This window comes from Phycodurus eques, chromosome 16, assembly GCF_024500275.1.
Source record: "Phycodurus eques isolate BA_2022a chromosome 16, UOR_Pequ_1.1, whole genome shotgun sequence".
NCBI classification, from domain to species: domain Eukaryota; kingdom Metazoa; phylum Chordata; class Actinopteri; order Syngnathiformes; family Syngnathidae; genus Phycodurus; species Phycodurus eques.
In genome coordinates, this window is record NC_084540.1 from 23,791,393 (window position 1) to 23,813,149 (window position 21,757).

The 21,757-nt window shown below is 45.8% G+C and overlaps 1 protein-coding gene across 1 annotated transcript; it reads left to right on the forward strand.

The window, feature by feature from the left end:
- mvp (major vault protein) lies at window positions 1–21,399 on the forward strand. The gene is made up of 17 exons (XM_061699906.1): window positions 1–53; window positions 141–341; window positions 4,084–4,279; window positions 4,342–4,537; window positions 4,968–5,088; window positions 5,494–5,625; window positions 5,737–5,831; window positions 5,909–6,145; window positions 9,597–9,722; window positions 10,123–10,341; window positions 11,359–11,801; window positions 11,880–12,024; window positions 13,267–13,478; window positions 13,828–13,944; window positions 14,019–14,145; window positions 20,049–20,237; window positions 21,128–21,399. Exons 3-17 carry the CDS (start codon window positions 4,116–4,118, stop codon window positions 21,245–21,247), a joined length of 2,643 nt encoding a protein of 880 aa, XP_061555890.1. The 5' UTR covers window positions 1–53; window positions 141–341; window positions 4,084–4,115; the 3' UTR covers window positions 21,248–21,399.
- The last annotated feature ends 358 nt before the right edge of the window (window positions 21,400–21,757 follow it).

The window sequence follows — 21,757 nt, forward strand, 5'->3', positions numbered from 1 at the left end:
TCAATTGTTGGCAAGACGTTTGATTTGTCAAGTTCCCAAGAAGGAAGCTTTGGGTGTGTGTTTGTTTGCGGCTCCGTTGGCAACGAATAGACACAGATAAGTAGGTAAATTTTTATATGCTGTCTATTTTTCGTGCTCAGATGGAGAAGAAAAAAAAAAGATCACGCTCAGCTGCCAGCCGCCGTCAAAGCCGGGAAGTCACGTTACGTCCAGCTTCTTCCGGTATGTGGGCAGCGGCCGCTCCCACCGGACTCGTCCCAATCAACGACACCTGAGTCGATCTGCGCCTCAACGTCTCGTCGTGCGCCAGAAGCCGTCAAAGGCGAAAGAAAGAAAAGCGGGTAAGCAGACTCACACCGAGCACAAGTCCGCTGGGAAATGGCCACATTTGAACTTTGCTCTACTTTGTTGTTCTCGTTCGACGCACTAAATGTTGGGGAAGGAAACTTGGTAAAGAAATTGAAGCTAAAATTTAATTCGGCTCACGTTTGACGAGTGAGAAGTCAACTTGACGCCGAGTTTGCGTTTGATTTGTGCCAGGCTGCAGTGGAGAATGTTGTGGGTGACGTCATGGCTGTGACTCGGACCTTTTCATCAAAATTGATTTATTTTATTATTGCTAAACCTACTTTTATACCTCCTAGGTCATGTTTGTCAAACTACAACAAATTAAATAATTCATCGTTCCGCGTTGAAACGCCAACCCGGAAGAAGGTGCACACTCCTCACCAACACGCTCGTCAGGTTTGTGCGGTAGCTCGCGTGTGAAAGTGCAATTGAATGTTGTCAAAGTTGAAACGTGATGAATATATTGGAAAAGTATAGCAAAAGTGTTTATTAGACAAGCCTATTGTGAGGCGACACAGTGGAGGAGTATATAAGGCCTCTTTATGATCGCGCGGCCGACACCGCCCGCATTGCATCAGGTGACCGTCGAACGCCGCGTCGATCATCTCTCGTGATTGCTCCGTTTTAGTCACATGCTTTGATGACGTACCAGCGTGCCCCTCGGTTCTACATACCATCTCCTTCGCCGCCTTCTCGAGCATAATTAAACGTATCACCTGGTCATCTTGGTCCATTTGTTCTGTCGCCATTGTTGCTTTGACTCTTGTTACTGAAAGGAAAGGAAAAACGGCTACCGGAAATGGCCCAAAAAATGTCGAGGAAACTCCACGCAGTGGTGTCCTATCGAATACCAGCCGTAGCGACACCCCCGACTTGGAGGTGGACTGCAGTACACTTTCAAAACAGTGCGCGTGGGTTGCGCTCGAGTATGAAGGCAAACTCCGCGAGGGACAGCCGCAGTGACGTCAGCACGAGTATAATGAAGCCTTATTTCTCGAGGCGGTCTGCTGGAGGCAATGTGGCGACGGTTCTAAACTTGTGATTGGCTGCCGTCTCCCAGATGGGAGAGGCTGCGACCCCTGTCTCTTAGACGTTTGTCTTTGGTTGATTTGATTAGGCAATGAGTTGTTTGTCTCCCAGTTGAAGTTAAGTGGTCACACAGCGAAGTCTCTGTTCGTGTTTCTTATTCTCTACTTCAGTCTTGACAGTTTGTTGCTTGCTTGTAGTGTTGACTGTGCACCTGACGCAGGGCTGGGCATGTCCGTTTAAAGTTCAAGTCCCAATGCTGCACGTCAATCTTTTTCAGCAGTGGTGCGTGGGTGTGCCAAACTTGCCGCATTCCTACACACAACAAAGTCTTTATTGAGCGTACACAGCAGACCTGGTCAACCTCTTGATACGCACAAACAAAACTTCCTGATGACATCAGGTCTGATGACATCATGACTGAGTTCATAACAGCTGATGACATCATGAGGGTTGCAAAGGTCCAGGAATTTAAAAACCTTCCGTGGGAATAAAGCAGGGATTGAAAAAATTTAAAGTTAGCTCTTAACTTCAATATAGTTGAGGGAACTACATGTTGGCCTATTCCTGCCTGCAACAAGCAGAGTACGGTACGGTGGTACCTTGAATTCCGAGTGCCACAATTTAACTTGGTTTGGTTTTTACACTTGAGCTGTCACCTGATCATTTTTTTTGCTTTGAGTTAAAAGTGCACATTTGAGATATGAGCAGGCTTCAGATGCGCAGCTACTTAAGTGTTTAAAAAAAAAAAAAAAAAAGTGGACAATTGGACTATTTGGCGTTGTCTGCTTGAAAGTGACTTTTCATTAGATTTGCCAAAATTCCCATCCTCTGTTCCCACCTTCAGTAGTTTCCATCTCCAATTCTCATCTTCAATCTTCATCCTCAGTTCCTATCTCTTATCTTCAGTTCTCATATTCAATTCCCATCCAGGGTCTGACATGAACCCTTTTTGAGTGGTGGCCACCATGAACCAAGTTGTGGTCGCCCTGCTAGAAATTGTTCTGGACCTCTCCAGTATATTATGTTAGGTTTTCATTATTATTTCGGATTGCCATGACATTATTTACATTGACATTCCAACAATGGCTTTATCTTGTCTTAATATTGTCCACACTATGTATAATTAGGGGTGCACCGATCCGGGTTTTATGCTGCTGATTCTGGTACCGATAATCCGTGTGTGAGATCTTATAGATCATATCGATTAGCTGTAAATTGTTCAGTGTATTTACGGTTAGCCCTATTGGCTATATGATCTGACGTGTTTGTTTGGGTTTGCTTCGCAGCTCTTGTGCACCTGGGCAAGTGTGAAGGAGGGAGGGGACACTACACTCGGGCTGGGCCATTATGGAAAAAATAATTACCACCATTGTTTTGATTTTTAGAGAACTCATGATTAATAAACACACTTATTCGTTTCAGAACTTTATTTATTCAATGATCAAACCTCAATTTAAGCTTAAATATAACTTAAAAGAACAACATGGAAATAAATTGGTAAAAAGTAAAATAATAGTTTAAAATAATAGTTTAAATAAGAACAAAAATAAATGCGTTCATGGCTACAAATGTGCCAATCCTTTTAGCCATGACTGTAATGTCTTTGTCTATTATAGCTCTAAAAAAAAAAAGAAAAAACTAATCCTGTTATTATGCTGACATTTAGCAAATAGAAATAGTTTGGTATTCCTAATTGAAAACAGGAAAAGTTTAGTCTGATTTCATGTCACACACAGTCAGAAAACAGCATGTCTTTTTCTACAGTCAGTGAGCATATCTGTTGTTCCTGCTGTGTGCGCCTTGGCCTCTTAGGGGCAGCGTGGTGCGACGCATGCATGGAGCTACTAGTTTACTGTATGAAGAAAGAATATATGTTATACTACCTGTCTGTATGTTACTGTGGCCTTTGTGTGTGAATATTCGTTATTTGAAGGTAAGTTCCACACCTGACCAAATGCTATTAGCTAGCCCGTCAATAGGGTTTTCCATTGACTGTTGGTGATTTCAAAAGCGATCTCTTGTATTTAAATATAAAATGAGAGTAATTATTTTTCTTGTCCGTTTAGTTTTACAATAAACTCCAACGGGGTTTCAGTAAACAGCTTAAAGCATGGTGAGAGAGAGAGAGAGAGGGCAGATTAACATTCTACATGCCGCAAAGTACAAGTTGCTGTATGAGGCTAGCCGTGTTAGCTTCTGCTATCATCTTGAGGCTAACCCGAATTTGTGCGCGTTTATCCAGTTAGGCGGTGCTGGTTGCGGTTTCTCCTTGCATCATCACATCCTGTCTTGGATGGGATGTTTTGGCGATAAAAGAATTTCAGACCAATACTGAAAATGCATTTTTAGGCCTTTTTCTGCAGGCAAAAATCTTCGGTGACTTAGAAATTTGTACTGGCCCGAGCGGGCAGTTTCTGTATGTGGGTGGTGGTCCCGGGCCACTGTTAAAGTCTAACCCTGCCATCTTCAGTCCCCATCCTCAATTCTCATGTTAAATCTCCATCTTCAAAACCCATCTTCAGTCTCCATCCTCAATTCTCATCCTCAAATCCTATCTTCAGTTCTCCTCTTCAATTCTTATCCTCAATTCCCATCTTCAGTTCCCACGGAAATTTCCTGGGAACTTTCCGGAAGTTTTGCAGCCCTTTGCCAGTGTTTTGGTGACCACTGACATGACGACTACGGCGTTTTGCATCCTGTTCAAAGTTGCTGCTGCTGTTGTTGGCGGCGTTGGCACGATGTCCAAGAAGTCAGGGAGTCGCCCGTGCGAGACGGAGGTCCCGGTGGACGCATCCATCATCCGGATCCCGCCTCACCACTACATCCATGTGCTGGACCAGAACAGCAACATCGCCCGCGTGGAGATCGGACCGCAGACTTACTACCGCCAGGACAACGAAAGGTCAGAGGATGCGCTCGATTTGGCGGCTAATGGTTTTGCCTAACGTCACGTGGCCTCAGCAGGGTTCTGTTCGCCCCGGTGCGAATGATCATGGTGCCCCCGCGCCACTACTGCGTGGTGGTCAACCCGGTGGCCTGCGATGACAACGGCCGGGTTCTGTTCGACGGCTCGGGCCAGGCAAAACTGAGGCACGCCGACCTCGAGATCCGCCTCACCAGGGATCCCTTCCCGCTACACCCTGGAGAGGAGATCCAGCAGGTGGGGAGGGTGGGGGTCACACAGGGGGGCCAACTCACTAAAGGTCCATGGCAATGACCTTTAGCCTCTTGCTTTTTATTTTAATTCAATGAAATTATTTCAAACTTAAGGTTCACAGAAGCAGCACAATTGAAATTAAGTCAAAAAATCTAATGTGCTTGTAGAAAAAAAAAAAAAAAAAAAAAAAGAACTTCAAGCACTAAACGATGGCGACTTATAGTGAGGATGTAAAATAGCATGACATCAAAAGCACATTCAGCAGAATGTTCCAAGAGGTTTCCATTCAGCCTCAAAAGGCAAAAATGCTTTTGTGTCCAATTTCACACAAAAAAATCGCTAAATCCAAACATCCCGCTGGCGGTACCGTAGCTGCACATGTGCAAAAGTTTTTTTTTAAACAATCAAGTGTAACAAGTTAGTTTGTGTCCAGGATGTGACCCCCCTGCAGGTGGTGTACCCCGACACAGCGCTCCGTCTGCAGGCGCTGCTCGACTTCCTGGACGGCGGCGAAAACCGCGTGGCGGGAGACGAGTGGCTCTTTGAGGGACCCGGTGAGTGGGTGTTGAGTAGGGTCTTCTTCATAATTAGTGAACTGAAGTCCACCCCTGTGTGTTACATGATCTTTGGGTTTTCGTGAAAGGCTCCAGAGTCTGCAACACCAAAGCAGGCGGCACCGTTAAACCCAACGCGGCAGCCATGAAGACCAAAAATATAAGACTGCTGGCTTAATGCTAACATCTAATGGGAAATGCCATACACGGGCTAACGGAAATTAATGCAATCAATTCGAGGCCTTCAAACATCTGCTACTTGAACACACCGGGCAGCAACAAATACAAACGACTCATGCGACAATATTCACAAGCAGAACATTCTCTCGCGACCTGCAAACATCATTGAGTCGCCGTGGAACGCCATGCCACTGACATTGTCGTCGTCATTTTCATCCTCCTCAGGCACGTACATCCCGAGGAAAGAGGCGGTTGTCCTGGAGACCATCAAGGCCACGGTGATTGGTGAGAATCAGGCCATACGGCTGCGAGCGCGCAAAGAGGGAGTCGACCGCGGGGGCGTACGCCGTGTCACAGGTGGGAAACGCCCGCTTTCTTCCACCTCACTTCCTGTTTGTGACGGCAGCAAGCCCCTCTGATTGGCTGGCACGTGGCCTTTGCCTTTTCAAAACCTGACTGTGTGCGCAGGTGAGGAGTGGCTGGTGAGCAAGGTGGGCGCGTACCTGCCGGGCGCCCACGAGGAAGTCATTGACATCGTCAATGCCTTCATCCTGACGGACAAGGTGCGACTTCCTGCGCTTTTCAAAATAAAAGTTTGAGCTTGTGGCTGACACTGTCGCCGGTGACCTCTGCCCCTCAGAAAGCACTTCACGTGCGTGCCCTTCGACCTTTTCGCGACACGGGTGGTCACGACCGTCGCACCGGCGAAGAGTGGCTGGTGACCCTGGACGACCGCGAGGCTCACGTGCCGTCGGTGGCAGAGGAAGTGGTGGGCGTGGTCCACGTCACCACGCTCAGCACGCGCCAGTATTGCGTCGTCTTGGACCCGGTTGGACCCGACGGGAAACCTCAGCTCGGCCAGAAGAGGGTGGTCAAGGTGAGTCGAGAGGCACCCGTGGGGTCGAGGTGCGCTGGGGGGACCCGTGTGGTCGGGGTCGGATAGGTGCGGTGTTGGGAAGATGACTTTGCAAATGTAGTTGCTTCCAATTACAAATTACCCTGTTGAAAATCTAATAGTAGTGTAACTATTTCAATTACTTTCGCAAAGTAATAGAAGTAATTACATTTCTGAATTTGATTTACATTTTGATTTCTTTTCTGAAGTTTGAATGAATGCATCAACAGGACCCTCGGATGTTTCCTTGAAAAAACCTGATTAAAACCATAGATCCTTATTTAGGAATTAACCAAAAATTTGTTCAACACATAAACTAACAACAAAGTATGATGAGATGTAAATGCATGATAAAAAATTTCTTTCATTAGGTGTACAGCATGTGGAAAACCATACCATGTTGGCCTAATTTTAGACAATATGGTGTCACGTCAATCCAGATAAGTGAACGTACCATACGTTTCCAAAATTATAAAGAGGAAACTGTTCAAAAGGCAATGCCACATTCACTAATAAATGCCGAGAAATGTTCTTACTCTGCGCACAAGTTAAGCATGTACGCAAATCGGCGTCGGATTTATGACACGCGAGTACTATTTCTCAGCACTACCGCGCGTATGTTTATGAATCAGAATTCATTCTAAATGACGTGCTTGTGACCGTTGCGCTCCGATCTGCATAAACCCGATAAAAAGACGTCCGTCTGACGCATCTCGGGCCAATGTGCGAAGGTTGAAAGTTGCAAGACATGAAGCCAAAACATTCCAAATTTTAAATCTTTATCCTATTTTCAAAAGGTTCATGTCATCTGAAAGATTGACAACATATAATCAGGATCGTAATCATTTTTTATTAATTCCAAAGTTAAATTAGGGAATGCTGTACGGAAAAATAGTGCTAAGAATGAACAAACACTGCACAAACTGCTACAGTGCCGTTAAAAACTATCCCCCCTTCTCATATTCTTATTTTTGCATACTTTCCCCACTTCAAGATCATCAAACAAACGTGAATAGCCAATACAACCATAGTGAACTTAAAATGCTGTTTTAAAATGATTTCATTTATTAAGGAAAAAAAGAAACTATTCAGTTACCTGCACTTGTGTGGAAAAAGTAATGCCCCCTTGTTAAATCATGAATTAGTTGTAGGTAATCACACATTTTTGGTTAATTTTCACTGATCGCACCTCAGCCTGATTACCTCCAGAACTGTTCAATCAAGAAATCACTTAAACAGACTCTGTCTCAACAAAATCAAGTCTGACAAAAGATCTAAAAAAGCATCAGCAAAATGACACGATCAATGAAATTCCAGAACAATCGAGAAATAAATTGACATCTATCAGCTCGGAAAGTGTGACAAAAGCAATTTCAAAAGCTTTAGGATTTCTAACCCTCAAATGGAGAAAACATGGAAGAGTGGTGAACGTTCCAAAGTGTGGGCGGCCTACAAAGATTACCCCCCAAGAGAACAGCAGTGACTCATCCAGGAGGCCACAAAAGAACTCAGAAGAACTTCTAAAGAACTGCAGGCCTCCCTTGCCTCAGTTTAGGTCAGGACACAACAATAAGGAAGAGACTGGGCAAAAATGGCATCCCTGGCAGAGTTCCAAGGCCAAAACCAATGCTGGGCAAAAAGAACATGAAGGCGCATCTTATTTTCCCCCAAAAACATCTGAATGAAACCCAAAACTTTTGGGAGAATATTATATGGACTGATGAGATGAAACCATGAGTTCTGCTCTTTAACAGGAAAAACATTTGTTTGATCTTAAACATTAAAGTGGGGGAACTATGCAACAATATCATTTGAAGGGGGCCAATACTTTTTTTTTTTTCACAGCACTGTATTTGTGCATGTAGATTTATTTTGAGTGTGTGCATGACTGACTCAACATTAGCCGTTGGCTTGGAGAAAAGGATGCTAGTGAAAGCTATCCCTCATGAGCACGTTCACTGTGTAATACTACGTTCCTTCCGCGAACGAATCACTCATCCTATTAGTTCGCAGTGAACTTCCACACGAGTCACCCATGGCAGAACATTTCGCTGCATTCATACTAGTACGTCGCTCCTTACCGGCTCGCAAAGGAAGAAGTTCAACGAACAAATCACTCGTGGCTGACAGTTCATTCTGTTCAGTTGAGTCCCTCCCCCACCTGCGTGGTCCTGCCTGACGCTGGCTGCTCATTGGTCATTCGCCGAAGTGACAACTCTGGAAACTCGCGAATCACATGGCTGTACGTTTAGTGAAGTCCCGCCCCAACCCGCACGCTGGCTGCTCTTTGGTCATTTGCCGAAGATTCAGGAGTGACAGAATACTGCAGCGTTTCAGTTTGCTCTCCAGCCCTCTTGCTCACTGTGGTGGCCACTCTCAAAAGGATGAATCATTTCTTCAACTTCTTCTTTTCCTTTGGGCTTTTCCCTTTAGGGGTGGCCACAGCGTGTCATCCTTTTCAATGTAAGCCTATCTCCCGCATCCTCCTCTAACACCAACTGCCTTTATGACATCCAGCAACCTTCTCTTTGGTCTTCTTCTCGTTCTCTTACCTGGAAGCCCCATCCTCATCACCCTTCTACCAATATAGTCACTCTCTCTCCTCTGGATGTGTCCAAAACATCCAAATCTGATCTCTCTAACTTTGTCTCCAAAACATCTAACCTTGATCGTCCCTCCTGATGAGCTCATTTCTAATTTGATCCAACCTGCTCACTCCTAGAGAGAACCTCAACATCTTCATTTCCTCCACCTCAACCTTTTGATGATGATATGGACCGTAGATGATGAAATCCCTAAATTACTTGCAATTGTACGTTGAGGAACATTGTCCTTAAACTGTTGGACTATTTTCTCACGCACTTGTTCACAAAGAGGTGAACCTCGCCCCATCTTTGCTTGTAAATGACAATTCAGGGAAGCTCTTTTTCAATCATGGCACCCACCTGTTCCCAATGAGCCTGTTCACCTGTGGGATGTTCCAAACATGTTTGATGAGGATTCCTCAGCTTTCTCAGTCTTTTTACCACCTGTCCCAGTTTTTTTGGAATGTGTTGCAGCCATAAAATTCTAAGTTGATTTGCGAAAAACAATCAAGTTTATCAGTTTGAACATTAAATATCTTGTCTTTGTAGAGTATTCACTTCAATATAGGTTGAACTTGATTTGCAAATCGTTGTATTCTGTTTTTATTTGTTTGACACAACGTCCTAACTTCATTGGAATTGGGGTTAAAGAGCTAAATGATTTTTAAAAGACGCGATACAGTGAAACTGCAAAGCGTGAACCTGGATTTGTAAATGTAAGACAACACAACACATTATGTTCCATGTATGTTAATATATCTCCATACATTTGTATCTGTGTGGTTGTCGAACTGTTCAAGTCCACCGAGCAACTCTCAAAGCACTTCCCGTTTTGTGGTGTCCACCAGGGGGAGCGTTCATTCTTCCTGCAGCCTGGCGAGCTTTTGGAACGAGGAATTCAGGACGTCTTTGTGCTGTCTGAAGAAGAGGGGCTGGTGCTGCGCGCCATCGAGCCCTTCACCGACACCCAGGAGGTGAGCCCTGCCGTCAACGCCCCCGGGCCCCGCCCGTCGCCGCTGCCGCCCCTAGCCTCGTCCCGTGCTAACGACGCTCTGCTTAAAGCAGTCATGTTGTGTTTGTAGGACGCAGCCTTGGTTGTTTTGCCTCAAAGTCCAAAGCGCAAACGTGCTGCTCAGGTATTTTGTAGAAGCACATTTGTAAAGAAGAAGAAAAGAAAAACATTTCACTGGGAGAGAAATGCGGGTGACTTCCTCCTGCCATCTTCCCCACTCCTGCTAGTCACATGATCCTCTCGCTCGCTATCATCCTTCCTGCTTCCCCAGCACCTCCCCTTCTCTTCACCTTCCCGGCCCCTTAGCCAAACATCAGCTCGCTAACCCTGGTCTCCGGCCCCTCCCCCTTTCTCTTTGCCAGCGCGAGGAGGCGGAGCCGGAGCAGGAAGGGGAGGGGGAGCCGGAGCGCAGCAAGCGTCGGCGTCACGCCGCTGTCCTACGTCGCCCCGGCGACCGCTGGATGCTACGAGGACCCATAGAGTACGTGCCCCCCTCCCAGGTGGAAGTCGTGCTCAGGCGCCAGGCCATCCCGCTGGACGAGAACGAGGGGATCTACGTGAGGGACATCAAGAGCGGGAAGGTAATGCATCCCCCACACCCCAAAAACAAGAAACAATGTTGGGAAATGTCCAATGCAGTCATCCTCAATGGTTTTAAGACTGAAAAGACTTCGTTTCCAATTTCTCCTCAGTGGAGTTTAGCCACTTCTACATGGCACCAAGACGAAGGGGCTTTCTTGTCGTGGCACAACAACAGTGACTTGATGAGTTTCAGTGAATAATGGGGAATAGGTTGTTTAAAAAATAATAATAATTGGTGTCACGTGTACTCCGGTAAAGAAGGAGCACGCTTACTGATGTGCACAATCGCGTTATTGCTTTTCAGATACGGAACGGCGTGAAAACTAGAAACAACCAAAGTACGTCAAGCAATCACATAAATCAATATCTGACAAACCTTTCTTACGCACAATAAAAAAAAAAAAATAATGAAAAAAATAACCTGGAAATCTGTGTGCGCCAGCCGTACATAAATCGACGATCTTTTCAGCCCGTCACCAGATCGTACGCGCCGTCTTTCTGTCGAGCTCGCTTGCGACATCTGCTGTCCCAAACGCCAAGTGATTCTTGAAACAGATTACACTTTCTGTTGTCGTCATGGCAACCCATTGAACTGTAGTCTGCACGTCGGCTACAAGCGTATTTGAGCAGGCTGGAGACTGTACGATGTAGGACTTCATTTAAGACCAACCATGTGACAATAGAGCAGGAATGTTTGCCTTAGCAGGATTTTTTTAAACGAGTTTAAAAAGCACCCATGTCCGCGGTCTACCGGCACATATAGTATTATATTTCTTATTTTAAGCTAAACGTACTCTTACCCAGTTATACAATCTCTATAACAAGTTATAAATGTGCTCCTTCACAAAAGCCATAGCTTGGCGTATGCAAAATGTTTCCTACTTTTCCTAATTCTAACCCTCACCCATAAAAAGCGCATACCACACTAGCGTTCCAAAAGATTGGGGTCACCTTGACAAGTTCACACGTTCCGTTGTACCGGCCGTCTTGTCACGTGACGACTTCCCGCTTGTCAGGTGCGCGCCGTGATCGGTCAGACGTACATGCTGACCCAGGACGAGGAGCTGTGGCCCAAGGAGCTCCCCGCCAACGTGGAGGCCCTGCTGGCATCCCCTCGAGACCCCCTGGCAGACCGCTCCGACCACCGGAGAGCGAGCGAGGAGGGGAGGGCCGGACCGCGGGACAAGACGCTGGTGGTCTCCTTCAGGGTCCCGCACAACGCGGCTGTCCAGGTGTACGACTACCGTGAGAAGAGGGCCCGGGTGGTCTTCGGGCCCGAGCGGGTCATGCTGGGGCCCGACGAGCAGTTCACCGTGCTGTCGCTGTCCGGCGACCGGCCCAAACGGGGGAACGTCATCAAGGCCGTCTGCCTCCTGCTCGGACCAGACTTCTTTACCGACATAATCACCATCGAGACTGCCGACCACGCCCGCCTGCAACTGCAGCTCTCCTACAACTGGTCCGTCAGTGCAGTTTGTGGGACGCACCCCCCCACACACACGCGTGACACACTAACGTCTCTGTTTCGCCCCCTCAGGCACTTTGACGTGAAGCCCCCCGTGGACCCGGCAGAGGCCGCTGCCCTCTTCTCGGTGCCGGACTTTGTGGGCGACGCCTGCAAGGCCATCGCGTCGCGGGTTCGAGGCGCTGTCGCCTCCGTGCAGTTCGACGACTTCCACAAGGTTTCACGCCAGCCGCATTCTTCACCACATTCAACTTCCTGTCTGTGCCCTCGCAGCTTCAATGTACTCAAGGCTGTATACACAACTTCAATTTACGCGAGTGAATTCCTGCTTTTGGCGGAGGATCGGCACAGAGCCCTTCCCCAATTTAGGAAAAATCCTCAAGTAAACCTCAAAAGTTTCCAATTGCCTTTAGATGCCACATTAAAGTGCTGTTTCTCTGTTAGACAAAGTTAAGGCCTAATTAGATGACACGCCTCCCCTCAGTTCAGCATAGGTCCGTGACACCAAGATGCCATGAGATGGCGCCAAGGCAATATTTTTGAGACATGGCTTTGCCCTGAGCGCAAAAACTGTGAAAAGTTCACCCCAAAAATGCACAAAAGACCAATTTGCAACTAAACTGCAAATATGCAGGGGTTCACTCTGTATACTATATACAGAGCCCCAATATAGCCATCCATCCATCCATCCATTTTCTGAGCCGCTTCTCCTCACCCGGAGCCTATCCCAGCTATCATCGGGGAGGAGGCGGGGCACATGTCACAGGGCACATATAAACAAACAACCATTTGCACTCAAAAAAAATATGCGGAACTCTGACAGTATATACTATTACTGTATATACAGCCCAACTAGCTTAACAGCAAAGAACTGTAGTAAAGGTTATATTCTACAAGGTTAGCCACCTTGTAGAATATTACTAGAATAAAACTCTTATTTCAAGTCATTTTCTGATATTACAGGGCACATACTTCGCCAAACCAACTTTTTTTAATGTTGTCTCTACGGTGCCTCAGTAAACGTGAAATACGAATTAAAATGGTCCCCGCATTCCTGAGTTCCAAACGTTTTTCTGTCGAGAGGCCTGAAATCAACTCATTGGAATTTCTCCAGCTTCTCTACGTCACTAGCGAAGCTCTCCGCTCCCGAGCCAGCGCTGTCGACGTAACAAACGCGTGTGCTCTCAAAACGCGGAGGTAACCAATCAGAGAAGAGAGGGCGGTCTTAGCCAAATCTGGACAAAGCCCATAGAAAAGTGACTCAAACAGAAGCAGCTGTCAGAGAGGCCTTTTCTGGACACTCGGATGACAAAACCAAGGTGTTGTTTGAAATGTAATTGACACTTTTATACTAAGTCCATGTTAGAGAGTCACGCTATGGAGGTTGTGTGTCATAAAAGGAAAAACAGATCCATTATTGTGCCAACCAGAACGCCAACATTCCGCTTACCGTTGGCAGAACTCCAACCGCATCATCTGCTCGGCCGTGTTCGGCTTCGACGAGAAGCTGGCGGTGCGGCCCAGTCTCCGCTTCCACCAGAACCGCCTGGTCATCAGCAGCGTGGACATCCAGTCGGTGGAACCCGTGGACCAGCGCACGCGAGACGCCCTGCAGAAAAGCGTTCAGCTCGCCATCGAGATCACCACCAACTCACAGGAGGCCGCGGCCAGGTGACAAACGTGACGCCGTGTTTCACATTAAGCCACGGCAGAAATCTTTTGACGCAATAGCAAAAAAAGATCTCGCAAAAAGTATACATAATGAAATATTGACAATAGCATCTCAATTTAAATGCAGATGTACCTACTCTACTTATTGCTGCTGTTGTCTGAATGGCAACAGAGCCATTGGATCTTCTGCCATCTAGTGGAGGCAGATTGAATTGTTCTGCATGTCACTATACGTCATTGGCATAGATACTGTAAATGAGGAAAAACAGACCGACGAGGTGAACTTGGATGGTTGTGGTCGGCAATCCCAGGCTCTGAGGTAAGCTAAGTGCGCTTGCGCCGCCCGCAGACACGAAGCCGAGCGTCTGGAGCAGGAAGCTCGCGGGAAGCTCGAGCGGCAGAAGATCACCGACCAGGCGGAGGCCGAGCGGGCCAGGAAGGAGCTCCTGGAGCTGGAGGCCCTCAGGTGACTTCCTCTTGCCGGCGCTCCTTCGTTGGCGGTCCGCATCCTCATGTCCGCCCGTCTACTTGGTCTCTCAGCGCCACCGTGGAGAGCACCGGCGCCGCCAAAGCCGAAGCTCAGTCCCGCGCCGAGGCGGCCCGCATCCAGGGCGAGGCGGCGGTCCACGAGGCCAAGCTAAAGGCCGAGGCGCAGCGCATTGAGGCGGTACGTCGCCCTACTCCGCGTTGCCCTGCCCCGTGTCACCCTACTCGTCTGTACTGTCAAAACTCTTTCACACCTAGTTCCACCCAAGTCACAAGACGTTTGGGATATTAGCCCTCTTTGGGATAAATTTCAGGTTGAACCTAAAATGCCCGATAACCTTGAGGTCAACTTAATTTGACCTAGTGTAAATTTGGAATGTTGAACGTTTGTCCTTTTTGTGCAACTTATTGTTTGTCAAGAAAGCTGAACACCAAAATTGCCAACAGCTGTTTGATCCATGGAAATTCCCAAGGACTTCCCATGTATGCCTTTCTGTGACTCCTCCGGTCTTTGTTGCAATCTCCTCATGACAACCTAAGCTCAGTGGCCCCCTGTTTAAAGCCTCACACTGTCAAGGAGGTGTTGTCAACAGTATGATGAAGAGGAACATTTCAAAACTGATTTAAATTGAACCAGGGCATTTATTACGAATTTAACACCAGTTGTGAATTTGGGGTTTCAGCAAAAATTACTGAAATATTAAACAGTTGGACATACGCATTCAAAAGTGTACACAACGTCAACTGAAGTTCACCTGTAAAGGTTATAGTGCGTTTATCTGGAAATTTCACCCCCAAGAACGTTTTGGTAGTAGTGCTTATCTGGCCTGCGAGATAATTTTAGATAAGCCGCCAGTAAGCAGTACATTTAGGACTCGTACGTAGGCATGGGTCGATTACCGTGTTGAAGGTATAATGTGCTTTTGAAAAGTCAAGGTTTTAATTACCGCAACAGTCAATTACTGGTCATTTCCTTTTTGGTGGGACGGGGAGGGGTGGGGGGGATGATATTGGCTGACACTGAACAATCAGCCTCTTTGATCTTAAAGGTCAGAGGGCAGAGATTTTCAATGTTTTTCTCGATAACTCTAGAACCCCTTTACAAACCACATCTGCCATTTGGAAGTGATTATACGGCAGATATACAGCAGTTAAATCGATAAATACGACGCACAATGCGCCTTCTGCTTTTTGCATCCAGCGCCTTCTTCCGGTCTTCGTCTCTTTCCGGCGCTGCGACGTCACACGAGCCAAACATCCTGTTCATTCGGCGTGGTGTGCTGTTGTTCCCGTTTTCTGTCGTATGATTTAACGATGTCACGATGGTTTCTTCTGTGGCATTTGGTTGTACAAACGGTTCAGGCAGTGGCAAGAGTTTTTTCACTTTTTCCAAGTGAAGAAGGAATACGTGACCAGTGAATAGGCTAAGTCGATCAACAGGGGAAGAAACGTGCTCGGCTATGGGTGCCTAGCAAGCATTCCGAACCGGCGTGTTTCGAGTAAGACTTAGCAGAAAGAACTGGATACAGAGGCAGAGGCTGAAACCAGCTGCGGTGCCAACTATTTTTCCTACGGCCATCGGGAGGTCAACCGCCAGCAAGAGAACTCAATCTCGCAGCTCCCACGATGCAGCGGCGAAGCTGCGCAGACGAGAGGGGAGCATTTCCTTGTATATACCTACGACTCCATTATGGTTACTATGCACTGGGGAGTAGGAAAAAAAGACCCACGCAGTAGTTTTCTGTACTTTTGCCTAAATGACAAGCCAACAGACTTTGTGTGCGGCGTGTTCTAACGCAACTCGAGCGAGGGGCGCACAATATGTAGGAATACTGCATCCTATGTCAAAGCTTGTACTGAAACATCGGAATCAGAATCATCTTTATTTGCCAAGTATGTCCAAACCTACATGAATGTACAGTGCTCAAAAATATATATACACGCTTTTGACATGCCGTCACATCCACATCGTTTGCCGTTGTACAGCTGCTACTTGGCCGCTCGTCGTCTCTGTCCGATCGGCTCAAACGCGCGCTTTGACCATGCCGAGTTCAGTCGGGTGCTCCCGTACGTCGAAATCCTCCTCCTCTTCATATTCCGACACGTTGCTCGCTATTGCGTATAGCGTGGAGCGCGCTGTGTTTGCCAATTGCGGCGTCACTTCCGGTGGCTAGAGGTACCGCACCCCGGCGTCGTGAGCTTCGGGCGTGTTCGGGGAGGACTCGATATGCGTCATAAAAACCTCATTTTTAGCTAAACTATGGTGGAAAACTTGCTGGAAGTTACGTGAATGTATTACATAACATATTAACAATGCAACTCGGAATTTTACCTGACCCCATAACATTTTTGTCATCTGACCTTTGAGAGCCAGCTGCCTTTTTTCGTCTTTCACAGCTGAGCAGATGGGGGAGGGGTGGCAGTGTGCGCACACTCAGGCGGAGGGAGAGAGGTTACGTGAGACGAACGTGCTAAAAAGGAAACGAGTGACACCAGCAGGAAAAGGAGACAATTAAATTTTATTGATGATACATATTTTAGGAAAATAATGTTAAAGAAGGTGCCAGTGTGTCTGATGACATTCTTCTACAAAACATGGCAGATTATTTCCAAACAGACAAGAAAACGGAACAGCTCCTCCGTTATTGAGGCACTTGGTTCTTCAATGGACAAGTTATCTGAATGCTGATTTTTTTTTTATTTATTTTTTTTCTTTTGTTTTGTAGTGATTCCGTTTTTTCCACTTAAGATTTGAAAAAGGTAAAAGCCTACAATAGTTGTTTAATTGTAAATACTTAGGTTTGTTTTTGTATTTTATACATATATATATTTTGTAGCACCAAGAGTAGGGATCACCAACATGGTGCCTGCAGGCACCAGGTACACCCCAAGGAACATGAGTAGCCAGCGGGTCTGTTCTAAAAATAGCTCACCACCGATGGTACATTGTGATTTAGTAAGTCTTAATAGTTATTTATTTAAACTTGAACGTTTATTAACAGAGGTGGGTAGAGTAGCCAAAAATTGTACTCGAGTACTGTTCATAATATAATATGACTCAAGTAGAAGTAAATAGTCCTCCAAATAATTACTTAACACATTCACTGTCATTGACTGCTTTAGAAGTCAAATATCCATGTTAACTGGGAAGGCTGGAGTTAAGAGTAAGAAACTACTCAAGTACTGGGTAACTAGTGAGTAACTTCTGATTTTAATTTTATTTTTTTAATCAGAGCATGAACATCAGATAAAATGAAATTAATAAAATATGAATGTGCAAATTCAGATATTGCTGAACAATATCACTTTAAAAAAAAAAAAAAAGAAATCATAAGATCTTTGTAAAATAACAAATTAAGGAAAATTCGGTAAGAAATGGTCTTATACTATGTTTCTACTTGTTAAACAGCACAATACTGTCGGCTCACCAGGCAGGTTACAAAAACTGGGAACTGCAGCTGATAAAGTCTATACGCCCCTATTTCAAATTCCAGGTTTTTGTTGTAAAATAATTTTGACCAAGATAAATCATTTTAAAACTTTTCCCACCATTGAGGTGACCTAGAATTTATACAACTCAACTGATTTATTTTGCTATCTTTTTGAGAGGGGAGGTGAAAAACTTGAATGTGATTGACTTGAACTTGATGTTTAACTTGCTCCCTTCTTGGCCAGGTCACCATTGCAAAAGAGATGTTTTAACTGCTCTTTTACCTCGTTAAATAAAGTTTCAATAGAAATAAAAATAAATCTGGTTGCACAAAGATGCACTCCCTCTTATAAATGGAATGTGGCTGTGTTCAAAAGTAACAGATCACATTCAAACTGGGAGTCAACACACAGTTGCCACCATTTCAATTTTGAAGTGGAAAAAAAACATGCATAGGGCCTTGGAGAAACATTTGCTTTATCCACTAAAATGACTGAAAGAAGCTGTTTGCTGAGCAGACGCGTGTGTGAGAGAGAGAGAGAGAACACCGAACGTAACCCAGAAGATGGGTTATGTTCATTTACTTGTGACCATAAAATAGTGCTAATGTTGCCATAAGCACAGCAAAAACATCTGCAACTTACCGCAAGGTGTTTGGTCAATTTAGAAATGGGCTGTAATACCAATATTTGGGCAGTAACAAAACTGTATGCTGCTTGTTAAAGCTGTTGTTTTTCATAGTCTCTAATATAAACACGGTTCATGGCGGCATTCACGATCAGGGGCGGGGTGTCCATTCCAGGCCGACCTGGCCAAGCCATCACACAGCCATCTTTTAACGTAATTACAGACTACTTTCAACAAATACAAGATGACTTACAGTGTAGCCTTATGTCAACAAAGCCGTCCACGAGCGCATCGATTGGGTGTGACGTGCAATACAAGCGTCCCTAGCCCGAGTACCGTTATAGATTACAGGCAGCAGCGTGTGTTTATGATTCGTGATTTCGTCGGACCCTCGCCATTGTCCCGTGCGCGGGGCGAGTAGCGATTGTCGTTAAGCAGCAGATGAGCCCTAAGCGGGTCGTCTCCGCCCCCTGCCCCTACACCACATGTCAACCAAATTGTACAAAGCTGCCAGATCTTTTCAGTGGAGGAAGGATCCAGCAGCACGACTACCGGTGGGCACAATGGGAAAATGGCCAATGGGGGGGTGGGTGGCTGTGCGTGCGTGCGCGATTCGTGGCATTTTCTTACATGGATTGGTTTTGTGCATTAAGAAAACTCTTGTTCTGATTATTATTGTGGTTATTATTAGCAGCATCAGGAGTGAAGGTCACTCGCGCAGGGGTTATTGAGGGACTGGGTGACCCCATGGTGGCAGTGAGGAGGCGGTGCTGTTCTTGGAGAACGAGGAGGATGATGCGGTGGTCTTATTGGGGGAGAAGGAAGAGAATGGAACAGGAAGCGGCAATAACCAGAGCGGTAGAGATGCCGTCTGTAAGGCTGCCGTACTGGCTAGCCAATTGTCTTGCAAATAGTGTATACAGCAAAAACGATGAGACCTAAAATCACGGTCACCACTCATTGGTTAGTATTCGTTGCAAGGCAGGAGGGACAAAAAAAATTATAAAAAATCTGTTTGGTTGTGCTCACTGGAGGCCTCCCTATCTAAGTTCCTGGGCTGAGTTTTGGGCCCAGGACATCCCTGGTCACGGCTCACTTTGATTGGCCCGTGAATCCCAATAGAGGACTTGGTGTGCGTACATGTGACTTTCTCGTGTGGTTTGATTGGTGAACTTGAGTCAAACATCACTGTGACAATCACGGTGGATTGGAGCAACGTTGCCCGAAGCGGAAGTCGTAAATGAAAGTCTAAAAATAGATCACACTCTCAATTATTGATAAACTAAAGTAGTGAACGGCATGTAGATTATTGTAATTGAGTCAAAGTACCAGTCTTAACATAAATACTTGGAAAAGTAAAAAGTAATTTTCTTTAAAACTACTCTGACAAGTACAGTTTATCCAAAATCTTACTTACCCACCTGTTTATTAATGTACCAAATATTTGATTGTTTTAAAAAAAAAAAAAAAAAAGTGTTCAATGGTGAAAAAGTCATAGATTTGGGGCTGGAATATGAATACCATGATACCGTGGTGTTTTTGCTCAAGGTTATCATACTGTCAGAATGTGATACCATCCCATGCCCACTTGTACTACTGCTCCTATAATGTACTGCTCCAGCTGCGACGTTTAGCACCGAGCAGACGAGGGCTTGGATCAGCGTCAACACTCTTCCGTTCATGCGAACCCTCTGAACGGCCAAACAAAAACTGAACTTTGAAAAATGCTGAGGTTTTTTTTTTAACTCTCGATGCAAACATGTTCATTATAAAGCAACATTTTAGAAAACCCAATAAAGTTTACTGCCAGTGATTATAATTAAAATTTAGAAAATTGCTCTCGTGTTCACTGAGAAGTAGAGAAAAAGGGGTTGAAGTCACGAGTGTTGAGTTCTACGGCCTTGCGAGGGCAACCACAACTCAGATGAGGCCCGCGATTAGAACCAGGATCCCACCCCTGCGCTTCCGGTACGAGCGGGCTTCCCTTCCCCCGGAAGCGAGCGACCGACTGGCGTGTGTGCTTGCAGGAGGCCGAGCTGGAGCGGTTGGCCAAGGCTCGCCAGCAGGAGCTGAGCTACAGGAAGCAGATGGACCAACTGGAGGTGGAGAAGCAGGAGCGACTCGCCAACATCGAGAGCGAACGCTTCCGCCAGCTCGTCAGCAGCCTGGGCAGCGACACGCTGGCGGAGATGGCGCGCGCCGGACCCGAGCTGCAGGTACCGGCGGGCTTGAACGCTCCTTTTCTGGGGATGTTGCCAAATGTTCATCAGCGGTAGGCTGGGGGATTGTTCTGGGTGGCAGAAGGGGACTGACTGAATAAGAAGAATCACCTTTTATTGTCATGAACATGCATGCATGCATGCACACAAAATTTGTTCTCTGCATTTAACCCATCACAGTGAACACATACGTTAGTGGAACACACTGGAGCAGGGGGCAGCTTGTATTTGACTGGGAAAACAAACCCTCATGGGGATTGTGAAAGATATTTTTCCACAGGTGTGTAGAAGATGTGTGCCTTTCTTGTCAAGTAATTTAGCTAAAATAAAGGCTTAGTTCTACTTGTGTGTCAAAAGAGCCTGGGAAGCAAACCATCATCGGGTTGAAGTGTGGGAAGTTAGAAGTGAGTTTGAGTTTCAGCCTGGCCAAATAAACGTCAGCTACAGCCGGGGGTGGACTGGGACGAAAAACAGTCGAAAGACTATTTTATTATCCCAAACCCGACTCGAATTATTGTGGTATAATCACAGCCGAATGGAAAAGATACGTCTTATGTATATGTAAAGGTGTGTGTGTGTATATATATATATATACAATCCCAATTCCAATGAAGTTGGGACGTTGTGTTAAACCTAAATAAAAACAATACAATGATTTGAAAATCATGTTCAACCTATATTTAATTGAATACACTACAAAGAAAAGATATTTAAACGTCCCAACTTCATGGAAGTGTGTGTGTGTGTGTGTACTCCAATATCATCATGTCATATTTGTTGCTAAATGATGTCGAATGAAAATGTGATTGGCGATGCGGCCCTCGCTGCTGTGCTACCATTGGCTGGCGTGAGGTCATGTGACGTTGCCTCGCTTATCTTGTGCTCAGGTGAAAATGCTTCAAGCGCTCGGCCTCAAGTCCACGCTCATCACGGACGGCTCCTCCCCCATCAACCTCTTCACCACCGCCAACGGCCTGCTGGGGGCGCTGCCCTCGCCCGCCCAGTGACTCCGCCGGAACAGGAAGTAGAAACCCTTTGATAGCGACAGCAAAAATCCATTACCAAAAATTATGCAAATGTTTCAAAATACAGAAGAATATAGTACACTGCTTGTACCTTTTTGTTGTGTCAAGGAAATAAAATAAATCAAACGTGCAAAGTATGTGTGTGTGTGGTGTGGTGTGGGGGGGGGCGGTCGGGGTCAAAGTGGATTCATTTTTTAGCACAATACAGCAATCTGTAACCGTTTTTTGTGTCACGTACTGAAAATATTTTGGCAGACTCCTGAAAACAAATGATTGAATATAATTAACCACTACACTGAATGTAGTTGTAATTCGAGGAAGTCATGTTCATCTTTTTCTCTTCACTGTCAAAAAAGTGAAGCATTTTGCTTTGAGTGTTTTGATCTTATTTGAGGGTAGACTTGCCACCGGTCTTCGAATATTTGCGACTGTAATTGTGTGTGTTGTACAACCCCAATTCCAATGAAATTGGGACGTTGTGTTAAACATAAT

What these genes read in the sequence shown, in the direction of transcription:
- mvp (XM_061699906.1), top strand. Translation starts at nt 4,116, where the DNA reads ATGTCCAAGAAGTCAGGGAGTCGCCCGTGCGAGACGGAGGTCCCGGTG. An exon ending in GGGCGTACGCCGTGTCACAG is followed by an intron (nt 5,626 to 5,736) that starts GTGGGAAACGCC and finishes CTGTGTGCGCAG; the next exon opens with GTGAGGAGTGGCTGGTGAGC. An exon ending in GCGCCGGACCCGAGCTGCAG is followed by an intron (nt 20,238 to 21,127) that starts GTACCGGCGGGC and finishes TCTTGTGCTCAG; the next exon opens with GTGAAAATGCTTCAAGCGCT.